General features: G+C 41.7%; 4 protein-coding genes across 7 annotated transcripts; 2 read left to right on the top strand and 2 right to left on the bottom strand.

The window, feature by feature from the left end:
- Window positions 1-32: 32 nt before the first annotated feature.
- rab20 (RAB20, member RAS oncogene family) lies at window positions 33-4,968 on the bottom strand. The gene is made up of 2 exons (XM_041950444.1): window positions 4,567-4,968; window positions 33-1,238 (listed from the first exon to the last, which is right to left on the bottom strand). The coding sequence occupies exons 1-2, from the start codon at window positions 4,754-4,756 to the stop codon at window positions 637-639; spliced, it is 792 nt and encodes a 263-aa protein (XP_041806378.1). The 5' UTR covers window positions 4,757-4,968; the 3' UTR covers window positions 33-636.
- Window positions 4,969-6,798: 1,830 nt separating this feature from the next.
- naxd (NAD(P)HX dehydratase) lies at window positions 6,799-13,280 on the top strand. Of its 3 annotated transcripts, XM_041950441.1 has the most exons (11): window positions 7,173-8,302; window positions 8,434-8,880; window positions 9,177-9,327; window positions 9,445-9,490; window positions 9,578-9,666; window positions 11,115-11,223; window positions 11,773-11,823; window positions 11,939-12,043; window positions 12,147-12,267; window positions 12,425-12,548; window positions 13,091-13,280. In XM_041950441.1, the coding sequence occupies exons 1-11, from the start codon at window positions 7,789-7,791 to the stop codon at window positions 13,239-13,241; spliced, it is 1,908 nt and encodes a 635-aa protein (XP_041806375.1). In that variant the 5' UTR covers window positions 7,173-7,788; the 3' UTR covers window positions 13,242-13,280. The 3 variants fall into 3 exon arrangements, with proteins under 3 accessions (XP_041806377.1, XP_041806376.1, XP_041806375.1); XM_041950443.1 differs by lacking the exons at window positions 7,173-8,302; window positions 8,434-8,880 and adding an exon at window positions 6,799-6,980; XM_041950442.1 differs by lacking the exons at window positions 7,173-8,302; window positions 8,434-8,880 and adding an exon at window positions 6,987-7,161.
- Window positions 13,281-13,731: 451 nt separating this feature from the next.
- Window positions 13,732-18,465, top strand: ing1 (inhibitor of growth family, member 1). 2 transcript variants are annotated; one of them, XM_041950869.1, is made up of 4 exons: window positions 13,732-13,797; window positions 15,209-15,388; window positions 16,168-16,316; window positions 17,182-18,465. In XM_041950869.1, exons 2-4 carry the CDS (start codon window positions 15,250-15,252, stop codon window positions 17,818-17,820), a joined length of 927 nt encoding a protein of 308 aa, XP_041806803.1. In that variant the 5' UTR covers window positions 13,732-13,797; window positions 15,209-15,249; the 3' UTR covers window positions 17,821-18,465. The 2 variants fall into 2 exon arrangements, with proteins under 2 accessions (XP_041806803.1, XP_041806802.1); XM_041950868.1 differs by having other exon boundaries at window positions 13,738-14,084; window positions 17,182-18,463.
- A 770-nt stretch (window positions 18,466-19,235) lies between these two features.
- On the bottom strand, window positions 19,236-23,845 carry ube2al (ubiquitin conjugating enzyme E2 A, like). The gene is made up of 6 exons (XM_041950514.1): window positions 23,653-23,845; window positions 22,238-22,318; window positions 22,087-22,112; window positions 20,839-20,928; window positions 20,676-20,764; window positions 19,236-20,042 (listed from the first exon to the last, which is right to left on the bottom strand). The coding sequence occupies exons 1-6, from the start codon at window positions 23,694-23,696 to the stop codon at window positions 19,914-19,916; spliced, it is 459 nt and encodes a 152-aa protein (XP_041806448.1). The 5' UTR covers window positions 23,697-23,845; the 3' UTR covers window positions 19,236-19,913.
- Window positions 23,846-24,027: the final 182 nt, after the last annotated feature.

Genomic DNA, 24,027 nt, shown 5'->3' with positions numbered 1-24,027 from the left:
CACAATTTTATCTTAAACTGACGGACCAGACAGACGGCAAAATAAAACTCTTTATTATGACAGCGTACTTAAAAATTCAACAGGGGTTATTTACTATTTACACTCATTGACAGGTTCCAAATGTGCCAGTAAAATATACAATGCTAGTAACAGAGCATAAAAGAAAAGAAAAGAAGTGTGATTCATGAAACTGAAATACGGCTATATTAAACACAGTGCAGTGAGCCACACGGCTGACAATTAGTGCTGTTAGATTTGTGACATTCTCGTTAACATGAACAACTCGCAGTGATTGACTTCTTAGGTGCGGTATTTGCCCACAGACACATCTTTGGGATACAAGTGCAGATTCAGTCTTCGGAATGGAAGGTTCGCATTTATTTCCCTTCCATGCAAAGAAATACTTAAAATGTCACTGGACACAGGTTGCTTTTTCTGACTGTCTTCACAGAATCAAGAGTGTATATTTAGTGTGTGTGTGTTACCAGGAGGACATTATTGCTACTAAGTCTCAGTCGAGGCGAGTGAGTAATACCATCACAGTATGTATTTGGTGCACAGACCAACCTGTTGATTGTCCTTAGCTAAAATCCAGTCTCAGCGTCTGGCAGCCTCGCCGCCCTCCTTTGCCAGATCCTAGCAGCATGAGGATCTGGCCCGCTTGCCGCTGCCCCCCCTGCACTCCTCCAAGTCCACCGTAGGAGACTCCTGGTTCTCGTTTCTCTTTCTCAGGATGGAAGGCAGCACCAGATCAAACAAAGCCTCGAACAGAGTGTCCACATTGTAGCCTGTCTTGGCACTCGTCTCGAAGCACATCTTCTCTGCGGGCAGGCTGCTCTTTTCGTCCAGGCCCTTGTAGCGCAGTATTCTCCCATAAAAGGCCGCTGCGTCCTCGGGGGACACCTGTTTGTGCAGCATCATCCCGGAGAGGGACGCGGGGGAGGCGGGCGGCGTGGGGCAAGCGGACAGCACCTGTGGCTCTGCCCTCTCCTCCTCATGCTCAGTTCGCTCCTCAGACACCACTCCGGGGTCCTGGGACAGCTGGGCTTTAGCGTCTGTGAGATCGGCCTTGTTGCCCACGACGGCGTAAATGCAGTCATGGTTCGCAGTATCAGTCAGGGACAGGAAGCGCTCCTCCAGCTCAGCAAGGCTCTGCCAGTTGGTGACGTCGTAAGTGAGGATGACAGCGGCCGCACCCCGACAGTACATGGAGCCCAGTCCGTGGAACTGTTCACGTCCTGAGGAGACAGAGACGGTCAGTCTGCAGCAGGAACCCCAAAACACACGGCCTGAAAACAGGCATTCTGTAGAAACAGCGCCGCAGGACACACAGCACAGAGAGAAGCTGTGCAAGCGGTGAGGAAACAGAAACAACCTTTGTTGTTGAAATATGCAGGATTCTTCAAAGGGCACATTGTGTGTGAAGACTTTGCCTCTGGGGGCATCGCTTGAATAATACTCAGCTGTCACTTTATTTGTGATACGAAGAACTGATTAGCTGTTCTGTGGGTTTGTAGGCACCTTCAGATTTACGGTTTTATCAAACCAACAGTCCAAAACCACATAAATCGAATTTACTGTTTACTAAGAAACAACTGAATGCTCACATTTGACGAACCGTAACAAGAGAATGTTTTGCTTTTCTGCTTGTAATATAACTCCGCCTGTCACGATTACTCCATCATCATCAGGTTGCAGTTGTTCGAGCTATATGATCATGTATGCATGATCATGAGATTTGTTTCCATTCATCCATATGCAGTAAAAACATCAAACCATCATTATTTTCACGCCATTTTCCATCGTTTGAGATATGACTGGTGCTCTTTCAGTGATGTCATCGAGTTGCGCTCCCTTCTTCTGCTACACTTTAATGCCGCCTGAGTGGAGAATTAGCGCCACCAACTGTTCATCTCAAAACATTTAACTTCTCGTGTTCGCACAATGGTATTGGATGGAAACGGACATTATTTTGCATTTTCTTTTGCAGATTTTCTTTCAACTTTTGCTCCAAATTTATGCCACATGTGGATGGAAACCTGGCTAATGTGAGAAATGCTGCAGCAGATTGAAAGTGAATGAGCTTCCATCAGCTGGTTGAGGCAAATAAACGAAAATCAAAAGATTTTGTGATGGATTTTCTGACGATCTGCTAATCGATTAATTGACAAGGACACTCAGAGGCCAATTTATCAGATATCTTATAATCAAACAGTCCTGGAATGAACCCTACTTTCAAGGAGATTATAATCAGTTTTTCCAGAAACTATTCGTGTTGATTGAACTATAGGTCGTCTTAGAGACTTTATATTAAAAACATCTCTCAGTATAACATAAATCCAATGAACTGATTAATCAGCTGATGGCTTCAGCTATAAAGCCATTCACTAGTGTATATTACATTAATTCATCAGAAATACCTCCTGGAATACATCAGAATACACTGAAGATATTGGCTGAAAACAGAAAAACAGAAAAAGCCTAACTGAGTCCTCTTTGTGCTTCTGGAAAGTACTACTGTATGCAAGTTTGGAAAAGTGCAGTTGAAGCATGAGGAGTCAGGTCTTCCTGTCATGGCCCTGTCATGTGACTATTAAGAGGAAGAGGGCAGGCAGCTTTGAAACTGAAGTGTCCATCTGAAAAGGGCACTATCTGTGGGAAAATAAGCAGCAGCCAGCCTGTTTTCAGTGACCTGAGCCAAACATCCGACAGATTTCAGGTCAAGCCTAGGAACTGCCTCTCTTCCAAAGGTTTATGGTCTACGCTGATAGGTCTGCAGCAGCGGCCTTGAAATGACTCCGAGCTGATCCGGCATTTCTCTCCACCACAATGACCAAATAAAACGAATGCAACAGCCTCCCGTCAGAAGTCACGGAGTTCGGGAGCACACAGGAAATGGCTAACTGGTGACACAGCCTGCCTTTCCTTATCTCTGTGGTTCACCAACGCTACTTTTGTGAAGTGTGTGTTTGCCTAAGAGGGTTTACTGTAATTCAAGTTTACACAATACTGGAATGTAGCGCAGTTATATAAGCTGATTCATCAGCAGTGAGAGGAAATTGTTCCTGTTATACCCAAATTAGCAGAGTATCAGGTCAAGTCATTGGGGCATCCTGTGTCTTGTGGGGGTTAATAAGAGACAGACTTTCTAGAAAAGCACGAGTTTGCGTGTGTAAAGTGAATTCAATATTACAGTTGAATTACAGACTATAAATAACAAATCTCCTGTGACAGTATTCTCTGTTTTGTACTACTGAGGTGTAACTGCTCAGGGCAACATGGAACTAAATAAACGACATTAATCCAGTTCCTATGTGCAGATGTACCCCAAACAACTGAGCGCCCGGTCACACTCCTCTTCACCGCTGAAGAGGTTTCACACTCGCTAGCAGAATCTGCAGTCCTACACTTGATTTACTACAACACAGGCGTAACCACGTGCAGAGCATAAGGACAGCTCTTCATGTTACTGCACCAAATGAGGGTCTCATGTCACGCTGAAACAATAAGTCAGTGATCAAGTTGCTACAGTAGCTTGGTCCATCTTTTGGCAAAATGTTATCAGCGGTTGTTTTTTTTTTCTGTTTTGGTCTCCACCTCAGGCCGCAGCTCATTGATTTCAAAACTAACAGTACTGCATATGTGTGAGCGTTACTGCAGAAGCACTCTGATGACAATGGTTTCGATTAGCTCACATTCGTCCAATATTGAGCAATGAAGCACAAGACAAAGCACACGGTGATTTTTGAGCAGTGGGTTCTGTTAGCACACTAAAAATCTGTACTTTAACAGCCCAACCCACTAGGAGTGGAACAATTAGTAACTTCATTAATTATATCTATCATTTACTCCAGTGAAGGAATTTATACTTTATTCTACATAAAGCTAAAATGTCTGACAAATATTTTTTTTCATGAATGTCTTTAAAATTATTTTCTGACCTCCCGGAAATAAATGTATTCAGTTTTTTTAATATATGGAAGTTGTTTGATTTTTCCTTGTTTTATCTTTTCATTTATGTTTTTACAATTACATGTAACTGTTAAACTCCTTAAACTCGTATTTTAAGGTTAAAGTTCAGGATACTGTACATTAGGTAGACTGAATGTTTATTTGAGAGTCATGTCCCCTAAAATGAAATGAGAAATGAAATCAAGCAGCTTCAGTGAGCCTGGTGTTATTTTAAAAGGTGTGTGACTGCGCTTGGATTCAGAGATTTGTTGTCAAGTTGTTTTAATGCTTGCTTTCCTCCAGTGTGTTGGATCTGTGGGTTTTTCTTTTTATCCTCTTCTGATCTGAAAGCGTTTAACTGTGCCGGGCTTCATATGACATGTTATTGTTGTCGGTCTCTGCGCTGGAACTGAACTTAATCTGTTGTTTTTCCATGTGAGAGAAGCACAACACAAGCAGGGGCAGGTTTGCACCCTGTACACACTGAGCGGTCACATGCCAGTGATTGCCTCAGGTGGTGGGATCACACGTTATCAGGTAAACACAGTCGATGAGAGTCGAGCTGAGAATAAACAGAGGGAAAAGTCTTAAGAAACCACATGAAGGGGGTATTACCGGCAGTGTCCCATATTGAGATGTTGTAAGGTCCCCACTGTTTGAGGAAAAACGCGCCTCCAACGGTGCTGATGGTGTCTTTGAACTTCCTCTCCGTGTACCTGTGGAGCAGCGACGTCTTCCCCACGTTCATGTCTCCCAGCAGGACTACCTTCACGTCGGGTTTCTTCATCTTCGACATCTCGGGCATGATGCTGCGTCGGGTCCCGCCACAGGGGAGCTTTTTTCCCCCTTTGCCGTTGAATAGAAACGCGGTCTAGCTCGTGAAGTTACTTTCAGGTTGGTCGCGAGCTCCTCTGACAAACGTCATTTTATCAACGAAAGTTAATTTGTAACAACGTGACCGTCCGCCGTCTGGTTCATCCCCGATCTGATGCCTGGATCTGAACTTCACAAAGTAACTGAGGTGAAACAGGAAGTAGGTGAGGAGCTAAACATTCATGGAGCTTTTTTACCCTGAGCGACACCTCTCAGGTTCATCTACTCGAAGGCTGTGTGTACAGCCAACAGTCTGCCATGCTTCTGTTTATTATTACTTGTTTATTGTTACAAAAATATTAGATGTCATAAAATTTTATAATAAGTGCTTGTATATTCATGCAAAAAATGTAGAACAAAAAAGGGGAAACAAGATCCAGAAATTAGGCACAGGATAAGAGCATATAACGAAAAGGGAGAAAAAAGCACATTAGAGAAAGGCAAAAATGATCATTTTTTTGGTTTTGTTTTCCTTTTCACCTCAGACTTAAGTTTGGAAAGGACTTTCTGGTTGTCTACTTGCCTAATGTACATATGATAGACATCCAGTAAAATGGTCAGGTTAATAAGAGTCGCACTGATCTGCACAGACTGCATATGTAATATAAAACCGTCGCGTCCTCAACACATTTCAGTTAAGTTAAAGCTTTTAGTCTGTTGTGCCATGGTTGATATTTGGGTCTGCCAATGATCTTTTTCCTACAAGGTTAAACTCCGGGCAAAGAATATACACGCCATATTCCGCCCGATTTGTCATACTGGATCGCGCCGGTGGGCGGTTGGTAGTTTTTGAACTCGAGTTTGACCATGATATGATCGATTTCTCGATCGAAAAAAGAAAACGTGATGAACAGGAATTAGGTCTCTCGACAAAGTGTGTTCCTCAGACTGTGGAAATAGCTCTTTAAGGGAAGGCAACCACTAAGAAAATTAAGCATATAGTGCCTCAAACAATAACGTGTTAGTCGTATCAGTTTATCACAGTAGGCTACATTTTACTCTTTACTCTCTTTTTACTCTTTGGCTCTTTAGTTTACCTTTAAGATTTGAAACAAATCCTAGTTTCATTAATTCCTGTGCCGCGTTCAGGTACTGTCGTAATTGAGGGAATATTTTTCACAATCAGGTCGCCAAGACATCAGAACCCCTTGCTGGGTCAGACAGTGAAATACTCACTCCCTCTCTGTCAAGCAGAGGACAACAAATGTAACAGCAATACATTGAATGATGAGTTTGCTGTAAATTTGAATTATATGTGTTACCATTTATTCTGCATTTTAGCATTAAATGTTACTGTATAGTCTGTACTTTTTTGTTATCAAATTTTCTTACTTTTTGTTAAAAGTGACTTTTAGTTGTGACACCTGGAAATAACTAACACAAAACAAGAACAACAGTCTGGTACACTGTTCATATTTGTTATCATCTTCAAGAACATGGATGATTTGAGGTTGGAGCATTTCTACATCTAATATAAAGGCCAATGTACATGAATTGTACATGTACAGCTACAGAGGAGTTCACATAGGTGTTTGCAAGCATGCTTGACCAGATTAAGGGTAATGTGGACTCTCTATAAGGAGTGTCACAAACAAAATACTCCACAGGGTGCATAATTACATTTACCAAACTAAGGTACAGGAGATCTAGAGGGAACTTTGAAACCTAGAAAAAATTAAAGTAATAAAGTAGATTATAGAGCACTGTATACTGAAATCAAAGGAACTGCCCATGTCCTTACATTATAGAATAGTTATTATTATTATTACTATTATTATTATTAGTATTATTAATATTAGTATTAATTATTATACTAATATATTATACTTATACTTATTATTATTATTATTAATAATAATATTAATAATAATATTAATAATATGTAAAGGTGCATTTTAATGTGTTTTTCTCTCCTGTTCCAACCAGCATCTAGCGGTCATTAGAAGAAGTGCACCTTTAAGGTACTTCCGGTTTGGCTGCCCAGCTGCTCCTTGACTGTTGACAAATTTCAACCTACTGGGATTTCGGCGTGTCCGAGGAGCTTTAAATGCATCATAACCGCTTTTCTTCCTGATCTACTCCGGCGGTTTCAGGACGCCTCATGACCAGGATCGTTTGTGCGCGGTTGTCAGCGTTGAAGCGCGGTTCCATTCTAGGTAAGAGGGACCGCGTACGCCGCGGGGGGCTTCCGCTCGGACAGCAGCTTCGCGTGTCGGTGGCTGCAGTCAGAGCAAAGAGAGAATGACAACATGCCGCAACACGCTCAGATGTTCGCGTTCTGCTCTGTCACAGTTGCGCTGTCGCTTGTCGCGACGTGGCTCTGTTTGAGTGAGAAAGGTAAAGTGAAGGAAATGTGATATTTTATTTCGGTGCAGCGGTCTGTTGGTGTGCCTTTAGCTGGGCTATACGCCTTTATAGACGCTCAAGCTGTTTGCTGCCTTTCCACGTTGGTCGAGGAGTTGACAGGTTTAAGGTCTCTAGGACCCCGCAGACACCTAGCATGGGCGGAGGAGCAGGCGGAGAAAGGTGAAGGTACCCTCGGAGGACTGATCAGAGGTCAGTTTTGAAATTTCCCCAATGAAATATAAGGCAGCGAAGAGGACTCGAGACACCGATCCCCAGTCAGTTTATTTCAAAGTAATACGCTACGCATTTTGCTAACGACGAAAAGGATAAACATAGACGGCTATTCTTTGGCTAGCATACAAAGAGTTGATCTATACAACCTTTTGTAATGGTTCCCATGTTGAAAACTATAATTAATACCCCCACAAGTCCTTCTAAGATACCTTAATGGCCGGTTGTCGTTGTTGACGCTGTTTGGGATAGCGGCGCCCCGCGGCTTTGATGCAGCTAGGAGCAAAGATCCAGACCAGACGTCCATCATAATCCGCAGTGTCAACATCTCCATTCAGCGCCTGGTGGTGGAGGTTACTCCGCTGAGCCAGCCTGTTTGGACCCGCTATGCAAGCGAACACAACGCGGGGCTTCTTGTGGTCGGACGTAGAGACGAGGACCTTGTTGAACATCTGGGGCGAGCAGGACATCCAGGCGGCGCTGGATGGAAACTTCCGAAACAGCTTCGTGTACCGCGACGTTTCCCGGAGGCTGGGGGCGATGGGGTTTGAAAGGACGCCGGAGCAATGTAGGGTGCGGATCAAAAGCCTCAAGAGACAGTACTTGTTAGCGAAGGAAGGTAATCTCCGGAACAACGGGCAGTATCACAAGATTTGTAAGTTTTACGACACCATGGAGAGGATTTTGAGCAACCGGCCTGCTCTTGACCCTCAGGAGTTTACGGACAGTGGGGCGGGAGGAGAGGAGGCCGTGGATGGCCTGGAGGAGGATGGAGATGATGCTCAGGATGTATACTCTGAGAGCACAGGGGAGTGTCCTTACCCTGCAGAGACTGAAGTCAAGCTGGAATACCCAACTGTTCCCATCCCTATCCCAGTTAAAGTGACAGTGGGTAATAACAGTAAGTGCTCCCTCCTTGTCTCCATGAGTTGGATGAATGTAGTGTGTTTTCTATCATTTCCAATACCACGGTTATTTGATTGTATATGCTCAAAGCAGCATCACATAACATCTCACCCCTCTCCACTTCAGGCACTTCAATGAGACCACATAACAGCAGCCAGTCGGCAAGCAATTTATCAGCCAGAACGCCTAAACGGCCGAGGAAGCGGCGCGCTAACTTCCCCATGGAGAAGCTAATGGAGCAGTTCCTGGAGCAGAGCGCCCAGGCCGAGGACAACTTCTACCGCGTGGAGGAGCAGCGCTTGCAGGCGGAGGACCGCCGCAGAGAGGCCGAGCACGCCCGAGAGCTGCACATGCTTCAGATGCTCGGCCAGATGTTCTCCAGCATCTCCTCCTCCACAGCTGGCTCAGTGGCCACTCCCTCCAAAACAGCTCCCCCTGCCCGCGCTCCGGTGTTCTCCAGCGCCTCCCCGTCATGTACACGTGGCCAGCCCAGTCACCTCAGACGCCCTTCACCCCAGACAGACTGTTTCGCCCAAAAGAGTCAACTGTTGAGCCCAGATCCCCAGGCATTAGGTATTAGTTTCGGTGTCATGTGTGCAACCTCGAGGTGGAATGTGTGAAGAGAAAACTAAATTAAAGGCGCCTCAGCTGTAATGTGACGGCTCAGTGGCTCCAGTGTCCACTCCAAACACTGGTTTGTTTAGTTAGGTGGTTAATTCATCTTCATCCACAGCATATTTTTGTTTTATTTGTGTATTTGCTTGCAAACTTTTGCTATCTTATGTCTGTGGAAGGTACAAAATGTGAACTAGACATTGACTCAGGCTAAAGAAGCATTCCACACTTTAACACTTTGTTTATTTCCTCAGTATTTGAACGCTACTACAATTTGGGGTCTGCATCACACAGAGGCATGGATGATGATGTCATCTCACTGATAAAGTCCATAGTCCCTCCGCTGACATCCAAAAAGCACAAGGGACAAGATGGACGTATTGGGATCATTGGAGGATGCCAAGAGTATGTCTCACAAAGACCAACTCATCATCCATAAAAGCACCATTCACCATGCAAGAGCTTTTAATCTGTTTTAATCTGCAACAAGTGCCCTAATTCTTTCACATTTACCCTCTAAAGGTATACAGGAGCTCCGTACTTTGCTGCCATCTCAGCACTGAAAGTGGTAAGCAGTAATTCTGACCGTGCTCCTGACAGATTTATCTCTAATGTTACCCAGTCTGAAGTGACGGTGCCTTTTTCTTGTCTCCAGGGGGCCGACCTGTCTCATGTGTTCTGCACCAAAGATGCTGCAACTGTAATCAAATCATACAGCCCTGAGCTCATAGTTCATCCTGTTCTGTAAGTACAGATTCTCCTCCATCAAGAAGAACTGTTCTTTCATTGGATTTTCATTGCAGACAACAATCCGATCATTTGTAGAGGAATGCTGTGTGTTTGTTGACATTAAGTATGGGTGTTTTATGTGCTAACAAATCACAAATACAAGGCTATAAGGAAATTCACACTGTAGTGGAAAAAAGTAGTGTTGTTTAGGCATATTTTAACACTTATGCATTATAAGAGTTGTTGTAAACCTTCATAAACAGTCATTAGGCATGTAAGCAGATTTATAATACTGTATCTGGTCAGATTTGGGAAATGCTTTAAATTTGTTTGCCACTTCTGTATGAAAGTTGATCTGATCAGCATTGTGCTTTCTCACAGTAATTAAATGAGTGGATAATTGCTTTATGGCTTGTCGTATTACCTACAGGCTCTTTGTTTTTTGTATGTAAGCAAGCAACGATCTTAGCTTATGCTGTAGGTAAACTGGAAGCTTCCACTATGAATTCCTGTCATGCCCTCTCAGTGTGGGTTCTGGGGTCAGAATCAACAAAGCGTCTTCAGTGAAAAATCAATATGTTTGTGGAGTCCTCGGTCAGTGCACTCACTGCGCCTGCCACTGACAAAAAGCCAAGATGTTTTGGCAGAGATATTTTGACAAGCCATCAGCCCACTGCTCATCCATTATGCTACCAGAGAGCACTGTGATGATCATAACACCTCTTTTGCAGAATCACAGTAATGCACAGTTATGCTGATGCTAGCTTAATTGCTAAGTAAGTTCATGGTAGCTTTTTCTGCTCTGGATTGTTCCCACCACCCACAACCACAATTACAGGTCAGTATCTCCAGATGTGACGGAGTAGGTCTTTAGGACATTTTGGCCTCTCATAGCAAGAGAAGCAGCTCATACAAACTGCATTCCATTTGGGTGAACTAGTTCCAGGGTCCTTTTACTGAGCCATTGTTGATCTGCCATAGCAGGAAAAGCATGGAGGAAACAAATTTGGTTGACAATGGCTCAGTTCTTTTAAGTTTCTCACTGAACCATGCCAGTGAGCCAGCGTGCTCGTTACTAGAACCCTGCAACAGTGTAGTGAGAATGCCATATCCCACCACCTGTAACCCACACAAGCTCTCTTCCAGGTGTGACAAATGGTGTACAAGGGCCATACAATTAATATGATCTACAGAGGCATGTGCACACCATCCCTTTCAACTACTGGTCTTCACCGTATGTGTGTGTATGTGCATGTGTGTGTGTGTGTGTGCACTGTTACAATGGTAAAATTGGATAGTCATAAGACTTTTTTGTTGATGAAAACCACAAATCTTTATGTGCAAGGCATGAAAGAGCAAAAAGCTTTTAGAAATAATAGCATGACAATTTGAACACATCTAACACTTATGTATCTTTGTGTGTGTGTGTGTGTGTGTGTGTGTGTGTGTGTGTGTGTGTGAAGGGACAGTCCTAATGCAGTGGAAGAAATAGAAAAATGGCTCCCAAGACTGCACGGCCTTGTGGTGGGACCAGGTCTAGGGAGAGAAGACTTGTTACTGAAAGCAGCGAAGGCACGTGGAATATACTCACTCTCCCTTACACTCAGAACAGTCTCTTAGGCCAGCTGCTTGCGCAGAGCCACAGAACTGAGCTAAAGTCATGTTTTAACAGTTGTCGGTTAGAATACAAGCTGCTCCCTTGTGGCTCCCTGTGACTAATATCTGTGAAAATGTAATTTTATGTCCCAGAAAACATGGCTTGTAGACTCGTGAGACTGTCAAAGAAATGAAAGATCTCTTACTGGTGATTCCAGCTTTCTCTAAAGGAAGAACATGTACGCTGCTGCTTAGGTGACTCCTTAATCCACTGGTCCCTTGTGGGTAAAGAAATGGAAACACCTGGAACTAGAATAACTTTTAGATAAACAGGGCAGTTTTACTGTGCAGTTTAAACTGCAGCCCAACGTGGATTAGACTGATGAATCGGTTATATGTGTACATAAAGATTCTGTTTGGTGCAGCCTAAAGAGAGCATTACAGTGGCTAAAAACACTTAGCTTTTTTTAAAAATGCCATTTGATTAAACATTTTCTCTGAATAACACTTTGCTCTCCCTTTTAGGAGGTGATCGAGAAGTCTAAAGCAAGAGATATCCCTATAGTCATTGATGCAGTAAGTCTCAAGTTCCAGCTGTTGAACAGATGGGATTTTATTAGCGAAGCTATGCACAATCACTGAGTGTGTCTGTGTGTGTGTGTGCGCTCTTGTGTGTGTTTGTTTTCAACAGGACGGATTATGGCTAGTTACACAGCAACCATCTGTCATTCAAGGGTACCAGAAGGGCATCCTTACACCCAACTTCATGGAGTTCACCCGACTGTACGAGTCACTGGTGGGTCTCTCGACAGGGTCCAGTCAGTCACAAATTGGTGAAATATACAACAAATAATTGTGCTTGTTAATGTGATTGTTTCGTCTGTGTGCTTCTGTCTCAGCACCATGAGCCCATGGATAGCAGCGATCATCAGCGCAACGTCATGCAGCTCAGTGTAGCCATGGGCAACCTCACCGTGGTGCTAAAAGGAGAGCAGGATCTCATTACAGATGGCAGCAAGGGTTAGTGTCAAGCCCAAAAACAATATTTATGAGACCTCTCCCGTCCATCTTTGACTATTTCTGTTTGTGTAAATTGTTACCCAGATATGAACTGAAAAACGTTGGAGCTCTTTTTCTTTTGTGACTGTGGTCTCATGTTGTGTCTTCTTATTTTCAGTCATCTCATGCAGCATTGAGGGCAGTGGGAGGAGGTGTGGCGGACAGGGTGATCTCCTATCTGGATCTATGGGAGTTTTGGCACACTGGGCCCATGCTGCCTCTGCAGCTGGAATGTTGAGAAGGTGAAGACATGATTGGCTGTTAGTGTAAATCACGTTTAAAGGACCATACCAGTGCTTTGTTATGTTTTAGCACATTATTCTCAAATGTAGAAATGTTATCTGAACCAGGATGGATTTTCTAGTTTCACAGCACCCATTGGATGCTTGAGTTACAGTATGTAATCTTGTGAATATTTAGTCACTTTTTTAATGTTTTAATCTGTTGTTGATCTGAAACAATAAGCTGATTAAACAATTAATTTACATTTTTAAAGCAGAAAATAAAATTCAACAAAAAGTGTCAGACATTGCGCAGTTTCAGGCTTTCTTTTATGAGGATTTGCTGCTTTGTCCAATATGGTGGTAAACTGAATATCTGGATTTTGGACTGATGGTCCAAAAAAACAATACATTTGAAGATGTCACCTTGGGCTCTGGGAAACTGGTGGGGTTTTAATAATTTTTTGCTATTTTATAGATAAAATGATTAATCGAGAAAATAATCGACAGATTAATTGATAACAATTATATGTTCCTAACCTGTCGTTTTTGTCCTCTTCCAGTGTGAATCCATCAGTGGTTGCAGCATTTGGGGCCTGTTCTCTTACAAGACAGTGTAACAGTCAAGCGTTCCAGCGACATGGCAGGTCCACCACCACGTCGGACATGATCCAGGAGATTGGGTCAGCTTTCAAAAAGCTATTTGAAAGCTGAAAAAGGCAGACTGAAATAAAAGCTGTTGTTTTAAAGGCTCTTCATGCATACTCAAACTGGCATTCTTACAACCTGTTGATGTAGCCTGAGGGTGGGCTAGTAAATGTTCTCATCACGCTGAATTTGAATGAAGGCTAGAGAGGTGTGGGCTGTCCTTGCAGAGATGGCACTGATTTGTTCGAGGTGTATTAAATTAACCATATAAAAAAAACAACAAACATCTCAAGTAGTTTTATGAACTCATTCACCAAACATGTTGAGGTAGCTCCGTATTTCAGGGCCACCAGAGAGTCTGTGAGGTGGTACGACAAATGGACCACAGTAAAATAGGAATCAGTTTGAATCTTAAATAAATATTTTTTGTGTGACTTTTTGAACATGTCCTTGAAAGCAGTCTCCATCATGGCAGCGTGCCTTTGTTGCCACTGGGTGGCAATATTGACCTGGAACATGGAAACAACACAGTCGTTTCTTATGACACAATCAATGAGCGGAGAAGGATACCGAACGTGCCAAAGCAATGGAAATTCTGCTGTCGCTAGTGGATCACAGAGTGGTAATATATACTGTAAAAATAGAGTCTGAAATCAAACGTCAAAGCGGTGGAGCAGTTTTTTTATTCGACTAGCTAATTTATTCAACCTGTATCTGGTTGCTATATCCTCTTCGTATCGCAGTACTTGCGCGCAGCTAAAAAGATTTGTTCAGGCGTTGAAGCTAGCGGCTAATATTAGCCGCTGTTGGGCTAGTAGTAGTAAGACAGTTACAGTGGTCCACTTCATACACGACCTAGCGTTAGCAACTAAAGCATTTGCCACAGGAAAAACTACCATTATCCACACGGTAAGTTCCTCTGCAAGCCGCCTAGCTACCAACTAGCTGAGTTCGGTGAAGTTTTGTTGAGTGCTTGTTTTTACAGTTAATAATTTGGCTGGCCAGTATCGTTATGCGTGAAAAGCTAACAGAAGCTAATTCGGCTAACAGTTACACCAAAGCAAACATGCTAGAAATAAGCGTAAAGTGCCAAAGATTGGAACCGGGTGATGTGTATGTCTAACGTTAGCTAACTGATTTAAATGTTCTGTGATTGTTTACATCGTGGTTAAATGAAGTCGCTGTTAAACGTTTCTCACAGCGTTGGTCGACGTTGATCTCGGTGTTTGTCATATTAGGGTATCGTCTGCTTAAACCTTCAGCGTTGTCGGCCAGCGATTTAAGATAAAATCCTGTTTGATTGTGTTTATTTCTTAGAGTAATTGTTAAATCTCAAACTTGCGAAGAGTGGAAAGTTGATTAACGTTACTTGACGTGAACCTAAACTCGCCAGCGGGGTATGTTAGCCGTAGCTGGTGTTAGCTAACGTTAGTAATTGCGGCTAACAGTAAACACTGGAACTCAAATACATTTCGCGGAGTGAGCTTGTGTGTGGACGGTTTCACATCAGTGTGTCGTTCATCCACCATCGACACCCCTCGTAGGGCTCCCCAGTGTTCGCGTTGGCTCATCGGACAATCTCGCAAGCTAACATTAATGTTACTGTTGAGCTTTGTTGTCTTCTCTGACCGCACATAATACACTGACGTTCATTCAATAACATATTCAAGTATGTTATTATCTATCTGAAGTCACCCGGCAGTGGGTTTAGTCACAGTCGTCCTGAGCTGAGTTATTTTAATTCAGCCTCAAACTAGTTCGCTCTCTGCTGGCAGATTCACAGTACACGTAGGAGTTTTCAGGATGGCTGACTCCAGATTAGTTGCCCCCTCCCCCTTCCGTAGTTTGACCATCACAGTCTATTTTTCCTAACTGGTTTCCCATAATTTATACTGGCAAATGCAGAATGATACTTGTCGCAGTAGTTGCCAAAAGGCAAACCCTTTTGCACTCTTGAGCATTAAATGCTGCAGGAGCAGAAACTTGTGGCTTTCCAGAATGCTTAATAATTAATAATGATTTGTTGTTAACAGGTGCAGGAGCTGCTGTGTCCTGAGGTAAAGACGGATCCACAATGTTGAACCCGACTAATGGAGACCCAAGTCACGTTGTTGTGAATTATGTTGAGGAGTACTTGGACCTGGTAGAATCACTGCCTTTTGATTTGCAGAGGAGTGTGTCCCTTATGAAGGAGATTGATGCCAAGTATCAAGGTAAAGTACGTTAAATGATTTACAGATCGCTTCAGTGAAAATGTCAGACACTGTAAAAGGAAATAACATTTCCTTGAAAGTACGATGGAGTTATAGGGAAAATGCTTGCAGTGTTTATTTGGCAGACTTACGACATTTTGCAAAGGAACTTAAGAGCTTACAGTGTATGCACAGTGGTCAACAGGTGAAGTCAGCCTTATTTCAAACATTTTTTTCCCTGTGTTATTTTGCATTATATGTAGGCATACAATTCAGCAAATATGGAGTGTAAACTTTTCATTTATACGTGAATGTTTTTTCAACAGCAGCTTCCAAAGTCCAAACAACTGCACTCCTGTACAATCTAAATTATTTCCTCTTTTTTCTTACTGATCCAGGTAAATTAGCAGGTGTAGGTACCTGCTAATTTGTACGTTCAAGTGTACGAACTGAACACCCTACAAATTACATAGTACATTGCAGACATGTAGACAATAATGTACAATTACCCATGACTTTGTAGCGACATGTGTGACTCCACCAACTCTTAACCTCTCTCACTTGAGCCTAATAGCAACCGCTTTGCACTCTCTGTGCAGCCTCGTTACCATCCCCCAAAGTAGACAGTCTCACCTCTCGTATTACGCTTGATCAACACACTGGATGTTATTGTTGTGTTATTTACCAAAGCTTCAGAAAACACACAGTCAACAAAATGATCTGTGACAAGTCATTTTCTTTTGTGCGCACTTTAGAGAATATGTTGAATTGCAGTATTTCCTCAATTTCTTCTTTGGCAGATGTTCTGAAGGAGCTCGATGATGCTTATGAACGTTATCGCCGGGAGTCTGACTCACTGCAGAGAAGAAAGCTTCAGTTATCCATTCAGAGGGCGCTGATTCGCAGTCAAGAGCTCGGAGATGAGAAGATCCAGATTGCCGGTCAAATGGTACGTAAAGAACACCCAGCAGCTGCTCCGGTGGAGCTGTTCGTTGGCAAACGTCCAGGTGTGAGTGTGTTTGTGTAACAGTGTGAGCATAGAGAAGTGCCTTCCTGGAACATTTGTGCACAGAAAATCTACCCAGAGTAAATAAAAAGAAAAAAAAAGGTTTTATAAGCCTGCTAAAAGGCCTTTTTGTATTGGAGTGTATTAGCTTTTCCATTTTGCACACATTTAAATTTCACTGAAATTGGCACCAGGAAAAACATCTTTGCAGCACTCGTGCAGTACAACACACTGAATCTTCTTATTATAGTTTGACACTAGAGGGTTACCAGAAACATAACACCATATTTAACCTTCCCCTTTGACATATGCTCGATCTGTCAAAGCTGAACGAAGATGCATCTCTTATATCACGGATTAGGTGTACACTGAATTTAAATATAAGCATTCACCTTTATTTTTAACTGCCAGAGAAGTGGTTGAAGTATTGTAAAGCTATGGTTAGTTGTGTTGCTGCACCTCTGTTTATCAGCAACATGCTAAACACGTAATTGTGTAAACATGGATCCCCTTTTCTGTTTTGTTTGTATTTAGCAATGAAGAATGATGTGTATAAAGAAACAAAATTATTTCTTATTTAAGTTTGTTTCCTGCAGAGATGAATGTATTTTCACATAAAACAATTGTCAAAACATATAATTTTTCCAAGGGAGGCCAGCTTACCACTTAAAAAGTTCTAACTAAACAAGTTGTGGTCTTAATTCTAGTTTTAACTTTACAAATGTTTCATCATGCACACATACTCCAAACCACAGCTGACAGAGCCTTACAGTAAAATATGAGCGTTCTTTGTTCTTCATCTTTGCAGGTAGAGTTGGTGGAGAACCGAACACGACAAATAGACTGGCACTCTGAACTTCTCCTTTCCTCTCAAGAAGTCCCAGAGAGCCACGTTCCCACAACAACATCCATGACAACCACTGCAGCATCCATGATGTCATCATCATCATCATCATCCATCATCACTCCAGGCAAAACTGGCCAACATGACAAGAAGCGTGATGAGGTTACCCCAGGCTCAGGTGGTGGAGATAAGGCTGGAGGGAAACGCTCAAGACGTCAGAAGAATGGAGAAAATCGGGAAAGTTACGGGGCTCTGGACCACACTGAGGAAGTGGGCCTCGGGGCATCCCGGGAAAAGAGAGCCAAAACGTCTTCAAAGAAGAAGAAGCGGTCAAAAGGAAAGTCTGAGAGGGAAGTGTCACCACCGGACCTGCCCATCGATCCAGATGAGCCAACATACTGCCTGTGTGAGCAGGTGTCCTACGGCGAGATGATTGGCTGCGATAACGATGAATGTCCCATCGAGTGGTTTCATTTCTCCTGTGTTGGGCTCCATCACAAGCCCAAAGGAAAGTGGTACTGCCCCAAGTGTAGGGGTGAAAATGAGAAGACCATGGACAAGGCCTTAGAGAGGGCCAAGAAGGAGAGGGCATACAACAGGTAGCTTGCCATGTGTGGCCCGATGAACACTGTTGAGTGAAAATGTAATTTTATGTCTCGTCTTTGTTGCCATTTACTGTCAACACTGTTTAAAAAAAGGTTTGGAATTGACGAGAGGGCTCTTGTAAATAGTTATTTTTGTAACAACGGCATAGCTGAGAAACAAGCTCGCTCCCGCCTGGTTGGAATCAGCTGTGAAGAATGGACTTAGTAGAGCGCAACCTGTATGTAACCAGCTGCCCTGCACTTACATCCCCATTGTTTTCATAATGCATGCAACATCACCCACTCCATCACATATGCTCAATGAACAAATAAAATGTTTGTAAACAAAGCAGAGTTTTATTATGTTATTGCGTAATGGTGATATAATAATAACGATAATAATAGTGATATATTAATAATGCAGTATTCTGTCTGAAGGAAACCAGGGTTGTGTCCATAATCACTCACCCATTCACTCTCTCATTACTCCCGATTCTCGCAATTTACTCTATAGTGAGCAGTAAGTAGAGATTGTGGAAAATTGTGAGACATTATTTAGTGTCATCATTGATTGGTGAAAGGTTGCACGACATGATATATTTTATCTAATATGTGACACGCTGGTGAATGTAGTGGAGCATTTAGCAGCTATAGAGGGAGGCTTCAGCAGTCTAAATTACTCAATACAGTTAATTTACATTCAAAACTGTCTTGAGTGCAGAATATTTCCTTGCTGAGCCGCAGCAGACAGTTACACAAGGAGGAACTTTCTAAACTGACTAACTTCAGAAGATACTCTTTAGATTTGTCTTGCTCAGGCTGCAGAAGTTTCATGTTCACTTTTGCTGAACTTCAGAGGGCATTTTTACACAGAATGAATCACTTCACAGTGAAATTGCTTTAAGAAGGCATCTCTTCCTGGTCAGTAGGGTCAAATATTTCATTATGCATTTGGGCCTGCAAGTGTTGTATTAAGATACACCTAGAAATGTGAACCTAACCTGTCAGGGCACATTATAGTGAATACATTTCATATTCTAAACTCAAGTGGTGTAAATATACTGCATTATATAGTAAATATGTGATTTCTTACAGCCTACATTCAAGAAATGGTGTAATGAGTTCTAAACAGGCCATGAAGGAATTGCATCTGAAAGTTTCCCTGCAACTCAAGTCGTATATTGTTGTTGCTCCGCAAGATTTCAAACTATACAACCATAACAGTGGCCTTTCTGGCTTTTATATGAGGTTACCTATTCTTATGTCGATATAGCAAGGACTCCCATGTTGGTGGATAGATTATTACCTTATTATAAACAACACTTTGGTTTACCTCAGGTGCATAAGTATTAACTTCTGTAAGTAAGCATAGGTACCAAAAGGTCAAATACAACATAATTTGTAGTTACAATAAAAAAAAATCCAACATAAGGATGAATTTGCCTTTTTTTTTTATTTACAAGTGCTGAAAAAATGACATGGGGAACAACCAGTGCAAAATCTGTACATAAATTCAGTTGCAGGTTTCTTATATACATGATTACTGAACAGGAACGTGAATACACTCTTTCCGTCATGCATGTAACAGAGTTCACAACACAGCAAAAGACTTGGTGTAAAGACATCTGATTTAATTGTAGTCCGTGATGCTCAGGGCCGCTCATTCTCCCAAGGAAAGGTAGGATGATCACATTGGAGCCCAGACGAACTGCCATATGAAAACAAACTGACAAAAGATGAGGAGCAAAACAGAAGAGGACCCATGACTTTTACACCCCCAAGACATTTAACATAATTAGTCACGGTGAGTTATTACAGCAAGTTAGAACACACCAGAATTTTGGGGTAATGGCCCGAAAGTCCATACTGACAAAACATCAAGGCAAGATTCAGCACGTTTCCCCTGATGGACTGGAAAAGGGGGATAGAACAGATAAAAATAAATCCCTCTTGGTGGGCAGAAAAAAAAAATCTATGAAGGGAAGTTGGAGGTAAAGTGCATAAAAGCTTAAAATCAAAAAGGTGGGGGGCCCAGAAATTAAGAGGTACTCCACTAAAACTTGCAGCACACACAGCTTAACAATGGAGAGAGCAGCCATCGGTATTGTCAGGTCAACTGTCTCTCCAGCTTTGTTCTACAATGGCAGACACACGCTTCTCGTACTCCCGCTTGTTCTCCTGGTACAGCTGAGCTGCCTGGCTGTTGGCTGGACTGTTGGGGTTTGGTTCATCAAGCAGGGACTGGGGAGCGGAAGGTAAACACAGAAGGTGAGAACGGTTCAGCGGAAAATTAACCAACTGGCATCTACCCATTCATCTACTGTTTGGTTTTAAGAACATCTATTTTAAACAGGGCTTCAGGCACGTATTTTTGTTGTGCAGTAAATGATTTTTACTGTATCACCACCATTGTTACCCCTAAATTAATGAACAATATTAGCAAATTAACCTGTATTGGAAATAATTGTGAGTTGCAGCCCTACCCCATAGCATCAAATTCTAAATCTCACTGTATTTACAAACGTTGCATGAACATAAGTCTACATATTTAACCTGCAGTTTTCCCTTTCCCTGAAGAAAAGGTCCATTTTATACTATTTTATATAGGTCTTACTTAACCGATCTGCAGTGTAAGAACAGAAAAAAGTAATACAATTCTGATAAACAATGAATGATTTCAGTCTTTTATCTAGTAAGAACACCAAATATGTGGTTACAGCTTCTCAGAGTTGAAGATAGGGTTTGCCTTCTCTGTTTTATATCACTGTATGAACTAGATACCTTTGGGGTTTTGCGCTTTTGGTAAAAAGTAAGATAAAGCATGTCTACATTTGGAACATATTTTATTGTATTGTTGTTTTTTAAACTTCTCACCTGGATAGATGTAAGGATAGAGGACACATCATAAGTGGGACTCCAGCGATTCTGTAGGATGTCCAAACATATACTGCCATCTGCATAGACTGTGGATACAAACACAGTTATACTCTGCCCACAGACAACAACTTTATAACGTGCCAGAAGACAATATTCCTACCATTTGGATGAAACATCTTTGACACAAATCGTACTGTGGGGGGTTTGTTGGGGTATTCTTCTGTGAACTCTACAATGAGTTTAAATGTACCTGGAACGAAGACAAGACACACACAGAGAAATATTTATTAGCCATTAAACCTGACTGTGTGTTCGAGAGGAAGAAGGGTTCAAGGCAGAAAGAGTGTGTTGGACCAGTGAAATGTCCCAACCTGAACAAAACACCCTCTACCAATATGAAAAGTTGTCTACTACAGGTTTAACAACCACAGGACAACTAATGAGGAATAGTCTTCAAAAAGTAGAAAGAAAATACAGTTTGTCAAAAAATATTTACTAATTTTAGTAAATATTTTTCCATTTCACTTTAAATGTATTTTCTATCCATATTTTCTGTTCATTCCATGTTTCATCTATATGAAGTACTTGGTGCATGGGATTTCTTTGTTAGTGGGTTTACTTTTCTATCTTATGTTATTCATTCTCTTCATAAAAGACTATGGCGTTTTTTAACCCCGACAGCACCACAGCAGGGTGGTTTTTCGAGCAGCTTTGGGCTGTGCCTGACACAGATAATACCCACAGTGAAGTTTAAGCTGTGGGAAGACATTCTGGCGCAGGCTGAAATAGGCTTATTTCAGTTAATCAAGACCAGTGTTGAATCTGTGCCCAAAGGGAAACTGCTTCAGAGGCAAGTGTACACACAAGGAGAAATACTTTGGGTTCTCGCCTAATCAAATTTCAAATTAAAGGAATAAAAAAGTTTGGAGACCTTTGATGCTTCTGTTTTAATCCTTATTTTGATCTTATTCTTATTATTATCATCAAGTGCGTTTTAGTCTCCATCTTATTTTACATTAATTTTCTGTCCTTGTATTTATGTGCATTCTGTCTTTTGAAGCATGTGGAACATATGATTTCTGTGTTGTAAAGCACTTTGAGCTGCAGAAAGGTGTACAAATTATGTTTATTTTTAATTGATTAATTATTAATAATTAATTCTTTCTACATTTGCAACACTGACTGGATAACATAAGGTATAACAATGTGTTTCATAATATTTTAGTTTCATAATGAGTCTTACATAATGATGACTCTTAAATTGCGATTTTGGTTGGAGTATCACCTTAAGGCAAAGGGTGTGATAAAGTTACTATGTTGTTTGTTTGTTGTTGATATGTTTTAAATGCAATACAGTGACAATACGCCCTACTAAACAAAACAGTGACGGACTCAGTGAGATACTCACCATCCTCAAAGGGAGTTCCTTCAGGGCTGTAAGGTTAGAGAAAAAACAGGTATTTTGTCATTCATTTCACACTTATCACACAAATTTACAATATCTGTAGATGGGAAAAATGTGTGTCCATATAAATGATCGCTGTGTATCAGCGTCTTACCCAAATATGACTGCATTCCACACCATGATGTTGTTTTCAGAAGGGGCACCACTAACACCAGCTGGAGGGTCCTCTTGTAGCCTTCATAACAAAAAATAAACAGAAAGAAAGAATGTTATGGCAGGTCCTATAGACTATACTCTATAGTAGAATAGGTAGGTATAGTAGAATTTATTGAGGCATCTTTCCTCTTTCAGCATTAAGCCACAGCCAAATGTAATATTTCAATATTTGTTTTTTTTGTATTTATATTTTTTAATATTGACCCTAGCAAAATATGAACACTGTAGTTAAGAGGCCAAAAAGAAAATGTCGATCTCTTACACCCTCTGCAACAAAAGTAAGGAAACATATCTAATACTGTCAGTTGCACAATCTCATCTGGATAACAGAGGCTTGTGAAAGGTTTCAATGGCTTACATGGAAACATTTATCATGACCCCAAAACTTAGTTTCCTACCCTCCACGCCATTCTCAATGCCTGGGGAAACCTCTCCAAATTCCTGTAGAATCCAGTCAAAACAACTAAAACAAAAGCTAATGCTCGGTGCGATCAGAGGATCTGGCCCTGCTGAAATGTCTGAGGACCCAATCCCTTTAGAGATTTATTCATTCAAACTGGCACACGGCGCAGCTTGCTAATAAGTTAACAACAACAATCCCTTTATCATGGAAAAAAGTGTTCAGTTGCTGTTCATGCTGACTTCGCAGCTCGAGTAACGTATACATTGTGGCTTCCGCTATGGTTTAATGTTCTTTTCGCGTTCAAACCAATGTATTCGTCTGGGATTTCAGGATAATACTTAGTGGACTGAGATCTCGATTCACAATTAAACACCTAACATAACCAAACTTTAATGAACTGATCTACTTGTGTAAGAATCGTATGGTTTTATCATAGCTAACATTAATGTCGGTTAGCAACGTACACTGACACTAATGTCAGAGACAGACTTAAATTGATAAAGCGCTAGCGTTAGACACCGTATAACGTCAGTAAATGTCTTTTGCCCAAGAAAAAAAGGGCCAAGCGGTCATTTGCTACAGACATTTAAATGCTTACTAGTTTAAAGAGTTGGCTCGCAGCCGTGAACTGTGACACCAACCCTAGTCGACTAACCTGTTAGCATTTTCGAGCTAGCACTCCTAGCTTCTAGCTAAGAGCGAAGCGTTTCTACAAAATTGACGTTTATACACAGTTCGTAAAAACACGGATAAACTACAGAGTATTTGTCTTACGACAGCATTTTACTGTAGATATTGGTGAATCAATAGGTTTAACGCTATTTAAAAAATGTGGCTACTTATGGCAAGCTAACGAAAGCTAGGCTAATGTTAGCTGTTTTTGACAAATCATAGCGAACTGAACTAGCAAACATTATCTGTTTCGGCATTATTTCAGACCATCAACTCACCGTTTAAAATCTCTCATAAGTCTCCTTCTGGCTGGGGTTGACATGTCTTAACTTGTGGAACGTCTACTGACAATCGCGATACGTGATACGTGATAAGCTTATTTTATAAAAACGTTATATCGTATTTAGTGGTTACTTGACACCTTCACAACACCCGTTCCTGCCTGCGCGTCGCTCTCTCGATAATCCTGACTCTCTGGTTAACCCAGCTAGGTTTACAGGACGATACCACGTCATAGGAGGAGCAGGGGACAATTTTGAGTGCCAAGTTAAACAGAAAATCTGGCAGTGGAAAATCGATACTGGCACCCGGCGCCGTTAACAAAATGTGTTTTAAGAAGTAAATTATGCTATATAACAGGAACATGCATCTGC

This window comes from Chelmon rostratus, chromosome 13, assembly GCF_017976325.1.
Source record: "Chelmon rostratus isolate fCheRos1 chromosome 13, fCheRos1.pri, whole genome shotgun sequence".
NCBI classification, from domain to species: Eukaryota; Metazoa; Chordata; class Actinopteri; order Chaetodontiformes; family Chaetodontidae; genus Chelmon; species Chelmon rostratus.
Note: the sequence above shows the minus strand (reverse complement) of the source record. Positions and strands in the feature narration are given on the sequence as shown.

Bases quoted from the DNA above. Each gene is read 5' to 3' on its own strand.
- rab20 (XM_041950444.1), bottom strand. From the start codon at position 4,756: ATGCCCGAGATGTCGAAGATGAAGAAACCCGACGTGAAGGTAGTCCTG. The intron at 1,239-4,566 runs GTAATACCCCCT...CTGTCTCCTCAG, and splicing joins CTCAATATGGGACACTGCCG to GACGTGAACAGTTCCACGGA.
- naxd (XM_041950441.1), top strand. From the start codon at position 7,789: ATGCAAGCGAACACAACGCGGGGCTTCTTGTGGTCGGACGTAGAGACG. The intron at 12,044-12,146 runs GTGGGTCTCTCG...CTTCTGTCTCAG, and splicing joins CCCGACTGTACGAGTCACTG to CACCATGAGCCCATGGATAG. The intron at 12,268-12,424 runs GTTAGTGTCAAG...TCTTATTTTCAG, and splicing joins CATTACAGATGGCAGCAAGG to TCATCTCATGCAGCATTGAG.
- ing1 (XM_041950869.1), top strand. From the start codon at position 15,250: ATGTTGAACCCGACTAATGGAGACCCAAGTCACGTTGTTGTGAATTAT. The intron at 15,389-16,167 runs GTAAAGTACGTT...CTTCTTTGGCAG, and splicing joins GATTGATGCCAAGTATCAAG to ATGTTCTGAAGGAGCTCGAT. The intron at 16,317-17,181 runs GTACGTAAAGAA...TCATCTTTGCAG, and splicing joins TCCAGATTGCCGGTCAAATG to GTAGAGTTGGTGGAGAACCG.
- ube2al (XM_041950514.1), bottom strand. From the start codon at position 23,696: ATGTCAACCCCAGCCAGAAGGAGACTTATGAGAGATTTTAAACG. The intron at 22,319-23,652 runs GTGAGTTGATGG...TTTGTTATGAAG, and splicing joins CTTATGAGAGATTTTAAACG to GCTACAAGAGGACCCTCCAG. The intron at 22,113-22,237 runs GTAAGACGCTGA...CTAACCTTACAG, and splicing joins TGGAATGCAGTCATATTTGG to CCCTGAAGGAACTCCCTTTG.